The following is a 7,500-nucleotide window of genomic DNA, read 5'->3' on the forward strand; positions in this document are numbered from 1 at the left end:
ATGATAGAATTTATTTACGGAATGAGTGCAAATAGAATGAAAAGTACACTAAAAACGATGAATGAAAAAAATTAACACACAGGAGAAAGAAACAAACGGTGGTGAATACGCAAGTGTTCTTTACGAGGAACAAAGAAGAAAAAACTGAAAGAGAACAATAATAACATGAAAGAACAGGCCAGTAGACAACAGACATAATTTTCAGCCTTAGACATTTTTTTCTCTACACAAAAAAAAAAAAAAAACGAAGTGACTTTTTCCTCCCACCCTGAATAATAAAAGGATGAGGAGGAGGAATAAGGAGAATGATGGAAGAAGTGACTGAGAGCTTGCTTTATATTCTCCTCCTTCTCCTCCTCCTCCTCCTCCTCCTCCTCCTCTTCCTCCGACCACTACTAATGTTTAATTTATGAAGTAGAACACAGCAGCTTCCTTCTACTCGTATTTTTTCTCAATAATACGCACATACATTATTCAGACTTAGGTTTTCCACGTCTGTCTTTGCATTAAGGAGGAAAAAATCATTTGGAACTCCCCGCATCGACTCGACTACTACAGAAAAATGCAAGGAAAAGAGGATTAAAGAGAGGGAACCAGGAAAATGAGGAGGGAGAAGAGGAGGAGGAGGAAGAGAATTATAGGGGGGAAGATGATTAGGATGGAAAAGATGAGAGATACAATGAACAAAAGGAAAAGAAAGAGGAGAAAGAGGAGAAGGAGGAGGTAAATGAGGCATATAACAAGGAAAACATGATAACAGAAACAGCCACCGATAACAATGATAATCTATAGGAGGGAATAAAGTGGTATAGGTTTTATATACGTATAAGGAATGCCTCAATAAATATATAGAATTTATATCCAGAATAACTCTCACCATCACCGCCACCGCCACCGCCACAGCCACCGCCACAGCCACCAGCACCCAGTCTCCCCTCCCAACCCTCTACACCTTCAGTATCTCTAGCGGCAGATTGAACCAGGCATTGTAAATCAACTAATCAAGCAAGCAAGCAAGCAATTAATCACAGACCACTTACTCCTTTATCGTTGTAAATATCGTTAATCCAAGTCGCACCTCGTCTTTCATTGCCTTTTCCTTGCAACACTACTCAAAAAAGACTAAGAAGGTACAATGGAAAAGAATAATAGTACAGTTCATCGTTTCGTGTAGTAAACATGTTCTTCATATAGGACGAAATTAAAAAAGTTTACGAAATTATTAGTATTCATAGATTTTTTTCAGAGCTGCAGTATGTTAACAAATTTTATCTTGGTTTCTGATGTCACGAAAGATGCCGGCCAGAGAGAGAGAGAGAGAGAGAGAGAGAGAGAGAGAGAGAGAGAGAGAGAGAGAGAGAGAGAGAGAGAGAGAGATTGATACCAACTTTCTTCTGCGTTTTATTTCTCCTCATTTCCACACGCGGAGAAAATTTGTTACGGCAGAAAAATACGACTCGGCCCTTCCCTCCAGATTGTGAGCGGCTTGGGAAGTGTTGCCTCTTTTGACCTCAGCGGCACCACACCCACACCCACACACACCCACACACACACACACACACACACACACACACACACACACACACACACACTATCTCCCTGGAGCCTTACGCTTAGGAGAACAAACATCTACCAACATACACCCACACCCACTAACACACACACACACACACACACACACACACAACGTCACCCAGGAGATACAACCACTGTGCAAGCATGAGTAACAATTAAGAAGACAAAATAACATTGCTAAAGACTATAATAAAACAAGGATAATAAGAAAGAGCGCTAACGTGCGGACATAACAATAACAAAGACAGAATGACAATAGAAATAAGGATAGCATGAAAACTCAATGCAAAAACAAATAGACCTATAAAATGACTAATAAACTATACAGACCTAAAGAGTTTGTGTGTATAAACGAAAATAAATCTAAATGAAAGATGATCACGTATAGAAAACAAACCGATAAATAACAGTGATGAAAACAATGAACAAAAAGAACTTAGCACATATATGAAGAGAAAAGTAAAAGTCACACACACACACACACACACACACACACACACACACACACACACACACACACACACACACACTACTTCCCATATAGACAACAATGCACTTAAAAAAAAAATAAATAAAAAAATTAATAAGCCAATAAACAAAAAAATAAAATATCGCATAAGGTCACGAGAGAATAACAAAACTGAGTCCGCAAATGTGAGTTATCCTGTTCTTCCCTCCTCCTTCTGCGCCGCCGCCACCAGCCCGGTCCCTGGCCTGTCCCGCCCTCAGCCCTCCGACACTGCGCCCCGCCCCCGCTTCCCCTCCCGGCCCTGACCCCGCCCAAGGCCCCGCCACGCAACCGAGACAAGGCAGGCAGGGCGAGGCGGTCGGCAAGCCTGGCCACGGGGCTTATCGAGAACATGGAGGAGCAAAGGCGTAAGGTGATGTCTCGGTCTGTTCTGCTGCTGCTGCTACTGCTGCGTCCTGTGTGGTGGTGGTGGTGGTGGTGGTGGCGGTGGTGGTGGTGGTGGTGGTGTTGTTGTTTTGTATGTGTGTGTGTGTGTGTGTGTGTGTGTGTGTGTGTGTGTGTGTGTGTGTGTGTACGATTGGTAGTGCTCTCGTTGGTTTTCAGAAAGAGAGAGAGAGAGAGAGAGAGAGAGAGAGAGAGAGAGAGAGAGAGAGAGAGAGAGAGAGAGAGAGAGAGACAAAACAAGCAGACGGATACATAATAAACCAGACACAGACACACAAACAGAAAACAAAATAGAACAGAAGACATTTAAACACAGACACGCAGACACACAGACACACAAGCAACAGAGACAGACAGACAGACAGACATAAAACAGAGACAGTAACAGACACATAAACAGACAGGCAGACAGACAGACGGAAACCAACCACTCTTCAACCACACACTAATACAATCACCTTTAAGACAACACACTCAAACACTCGACTAGAATTTTCAGAACTGTCTTCAATCTCCAAAAATAACTTGGCTGACTTTACACTCCACTATTACCAACCTTGACCTCAACTGTGTGTGTGTGTGTGTGTGTGTGTGTGTGTGTGTGTGTGTGTGTGTGTGTGTGTGTGTGTGTTTGTAAGAGCTATGAAATCAGTGATGCATAACGTTGCTGAATGTTGTGTTGTGTGTGTGTGTGTGTGTGTGTGTGTGTGTGTGTGTGTGTGTGTAAGAGTGGGTGTGTGTGTGAGTGGGTGGGTGTTGCATTGTTTTCCGTTACGTTGTATTGCAGTGGTGTGTGTTTGTTGTGTTGTTGTGTGGTGTTGTGGTGGTTTTCCTGTTTTCCTGTCACACGCCAATAATGTCAATCCACTCGCGTGTCCCCAACAAAGGCACTGCGCCGATCGTGAACCAGTTATCGGCGCCACGCTTAAAGTATATTCGCCAAAATGTGCTAAGCTTTTGACGAATATATCCATGCAGCTGCGCAATACGGAGATGTCACACTCATAATCTGCGTTTTCACCTGGCAATTATTCGGACAAACAAGCACATATTCTCTCTCTCTCTCTCTCTCTCTCTCTCTCTCTCTCTCTCTCTCTCTCTCTCTCTCTCTCTCGACATATTCATCAAGAGGTACATACAAAATAAACCAATCAACAAACAGGCAGCAGTTAGTTATACAAGCAAACTCACAGCTAAATTATTGATCTGACAAGCATAGGAAGTTACAATCAAAATGTGATCAAATTGCCACATCAATCTCCCACATTCCATTCTTGTGTTTTGCATCTTCCCTCAATCTCAATTGCTCTGATTTCACAGTATCCTTAGAGGACTCAAGACTGAAGGAAGTCGCAAACATAACAGTGTGAGAGCTGCCTTTTAATCACCTACTGCCTTTGATCGTGTGCCTCGTGACTGGCTCATATTTGTCACGTGGGAATAGCATATCATGAGTGTGACACCTGCCGCCGCTGACCCGCCCAGGTGGTTTAGGGGCTCCAGCACAGCCTTTCTTTCTTCTGAAGCAGGAAAGAAAAATGGCTTGGGTACATAATCTTACTTATCGAGGCGTAGATAGACAGACACTCTGATTGGCTACAGAACTCAGTAATACGTGTGATTTGGTTGCTGAGACACTTATACAACTATTAACATTTCCTACAAGTTTGCTAGTGCTTATTTAGTAGTGAAAACTTAAAATTTTTCACGGTAAGTTAAAAAATATCCATATTTCTATCTGCTCATGAACACTGACAGATAGATATATAGATATGCACACACATTCATAAATAAAATAGTGATTAGTTAATTATTAGGTAAAATTATTTATATTATTCTATTTTATGCATCAATATGTTTTGATAAAAGTATTTAATTCCCTCCCTGTCAAATTTCACATCGGTGCGGCGCCTTTTGAGGAAACGCGTGGATTCTTTGTTTGCGCGGGACACTCAATCATATTCTGAAACACTTCTGTGCCGCATCTCCACTAATTTCTAAAAGGTTCTTATTGAAATCGCAGGGGCTTTTAAAGTTTTATTCTATGATTTTAGTGACACTTTAACAAGATTTCTACATTACTAACAGGAAAGTCACGCGTGAAAACTCAGCGAATCACCTTTAAGGCTTTGGAAAATAGTGGTGGTGCGAGAGCAAAGCGTTTCAGAATACGGGACACTGATGCGGATGTGACCACGAGAGAGCCGAGTGTTGGTAGAGGTGTTGTGCAGGTGTTGCTCCAGTTGTCGATGTGTAGGCGTTCAAAAAGTATGGCAAAAGAGTAGTGGTTTTGTGCTGTTCAGGTGTTGTGGCTCTTGTGTTAATGCAGATGTTGTGTTGCTGTGGTGTTGCTGTGTTGGTCAAGTAGTGTTGAGATAAAGTGTTGCGAGTTTGTCAAGGGACTCAGCTGTTCTGCACGGGTGTTAGAAGGTACCAGTATTGTTGTTGTTGTTGTTGTTGTTGTTGTTGTTGTTGCTAATGTTGTTCCCAATGTGTTGAATTCAAAGCATAACTTTTGGTGTAAGTGTTGCTTCATACATGCAATAAGTCCTGGAACACTCCTATGTATTAAAGTTCAGGTACTAAGTTGCAGTAGATGAGATGTGATACTGTACTTAATGCTGGGATGTCCTGGGTGTTGTGAATGCTCCTCGGAGACGCCACATTGATAAGTGTTCTAAATGCTCTGCTAAAATGTTCTTGCTGTTCCAAAGACGTGTTCCTTGCAATGTACTGCAAATCACACCTGTCAACTTGTGAGGTTTATTTGAGTTTCCTGTGGTCTTATTGTTTCCGTGGTGTAGATGTAAACTCATGCATTTATCACCTGCAAAACTGTCTGTGAGGGGCTGGTGTTTGAAGGTGTCTGGTGGTGGTGGTGGTGGTGATGGTGATGGTGGTGATGGCGGCGGCAGTGGTACGGACGCTGGCATTGTTGTTTTGTGGCTGAACGAGGATGACGCTCACTACGAATATGTGTCTGTCATCCCGTGTGCGCATGCCTGTCTACACACCGCTTATGTGCACGCGTCGACGTTCTCTCTACATGTTGCACAGTTTCTTCTTTCATATCTTTTTACGATTCTTTCTTTTTCCGTTCGTCCTCTTTCGTGTACGTCTCTGATCTTTATTTTTCGGATTTAAGCTTAATAATTTATTTTCGCTTTTCCGTGGGTATTCAGATATGTAATGTGCATTTATTTTCTTACATCTGACAAGTAAAACGGTAAGTGCTATTGAAAGTTTCCTATGTATAGTGTTTTTTTATCAATTTTCTGTCTTCTTATTGACTTTTTTTTTACATTCTTATAGTTTTCATCCATTCCTACACCTGTTGTGGTTCTTATTCTTATCTTCCATGTTTGTCTTCACTTGGTAACTTTGTCATCACTTTTCAATCTTGCCTTATTTTCCAGCACAAAGAATCAGAAAGTTGGAAGTCTTTATGTAGCAGCAAATCCTCTTAATCCTCCTCTCTCACCTTCCTTACTCTTTTTTTTTTTTATTTCGTCACAGTGCGTTTCAGATATTCCTCAAGGTGCCAATGTGTTACTGTGCGTTTCCATTTCAAAACTTATCCAAGTTCCTCCTCTATCACTGCTGCTAATTGTCATCATTCTGGAAGCCTTTATTCTTCAAGCACTGTTCCTCACTTCATAAGGCCACAGTGTTTCTTGTCCATGTGTGAATTTCTGACTCGTATTTTTAAACAGTTTACATCGTTGTCAATCTCCTTCACACAACAGTCTCTAGTGGAAGTCATCTGATGCTTTTTCATAGTGTTTTCATTCATAATTCTACTTGGAGATTCAGAGGACGTGTTTCAATGTTTCTTTCTGCAATAATTCTAACAAACTATGGGTGTCATACTTCGACAGAAGTTATTCAGGCATTCTGTTAATTTCCTTCACTATAGGCAAGTAATAAAAGTGGATAATAAAATTGTTTGTCTTAGTAAATTTACCAAGAGTAAAGTTTACCAAGCTGCCTGACACACGAAGGTATCAGTTAGAGTTATTCCTAAAAAACGATGCAACATGACCTCTTTAGCAAATAGTGGCAATAGTTCCACGAGAATCCGATTAATTATCTGTGTGGCGTTTGAAAGCCATCATGTCCTAATGTTTGTTGCTCCAGATTTCCAGGTCTCATCATAACGTCAGTGTCTTTAACCCTTTGGCTGCCACTTGGTACATCTTTCATAATTACCAGTCTTTAACAGGAAAGAAAATTGCCATATGTGTTCTTTATCATTGCTAACTTCCTTGTAAATGTTTAAAAAGACTTCACACATTGCTTCTGGTGCTGCTAATTGTTTCGTGTCGCAGTGAAAGGGTTAAGGTGTTCTGTTGTCAGTATGTGTAAAGTTTTAAGACTGTCAGTGTGTTCATGCATTTTATACTTTGCGGATTGTTTTATGGAGGTTAAGTCAAGTCTCCCTTTATTTCGTCTTTCTTGTCGCCTTATTCGTTATTTTTTTTTTTTTTTGCTGTTGCTGTTGTTGTTGTTGTTTTCTCATTTATCATTTTGCTAATCTCCTCACTTCCACTGAAAATATTTTTGCGAGGTTTTCAAAAGAATGTCCAGGTCATATTTTTTTTTCACTTTTCCCCTTGTGTTTATCTAGATCTCTTTTCTTTTGTCTTTTTTACGTATCCTCGTGCTTCCTCTTGTCTTGCTAGTTTTCCTCAAATGTCCAATCACCTCACCGCTTCTTCTTCCCCTCCCTCACCCGGCGGCCGGCAGGTGGTGGACTCGACCAAGGAGACCCGACAACGCATCATCGGCGACGTGGAGGCCACCACTAAAATGGTTCTTTTTCATCTGCTACTCAGTCCTAACCCCCTCTAGTCCAGCCACGTACGCACGCACACTCGCCGACACACACACATCCACGCACTTCTCCATCAAGATCCTCTTTTTCGATAACAAAGCTGGTTTCCAAAGACGAGTATCAAAAGCATTCTGTTTATTGCTTTGTTTAGGTTAGATTAAAGAATTTGTCTCATTTC

General features: G+C 41.3%; 2 protein-coding genes across 9 annotated transcripts in view; one reads left to right on the top strand and one right to left on the bottom strand.

Moving 5' to 3' along the window:
• The window catches only part of LOC123515189 (homeobox-leucine zipper protein HOX21-like), a 244,689-nt gene that overhangs the window by 190,015 nt on the left and 47,174 nt on the right, over window positions 1-7,500 (bottom strand). The window lies entirely within an intron of this gene.
• LOC123515187 (TWiK family of potassium channels protein 18-like) overlaps window positions 1-7,500 on the top strand; it is a 152,741-nt gene that overhangs the window by 109,631 nt on the left and 35,610 nt on the right. For 5 of the 8 annotated variants that reach the window (XM_045273702.1, XM_045273706.1, XM_045273704.1 and 2 more), the window contains one exon: window positions 7,235-7,300. The exons of the other annotated variants lie outside the window; for them this stretch is intronic. In XM_045273702.1, coding sequence (XP_045129637.1) covers window positions 7,235-7,300 — 66 coding nt within the window. The remainder of the gene's footprint in view (window positions 1-7,234; window positions 7,301-7,500) is intronic. 8 annotated transcript variants of the gene reach the window in all.

This window comes from Portunus trituberculatus, chromosome 38, assembly GCF_017591435.1.
Source record: "Portunus trituberculatus isolate SZX2019 chromosome 38, ASM1759143v1, whole genome shotgun sequence".
Classification (NCBI taxonomy): Eukaryota; Metazoa; Arthropoda; class Malacostraca; order Decapoda; family Portunidae; genus Portunus; species Portunus trituberculatus.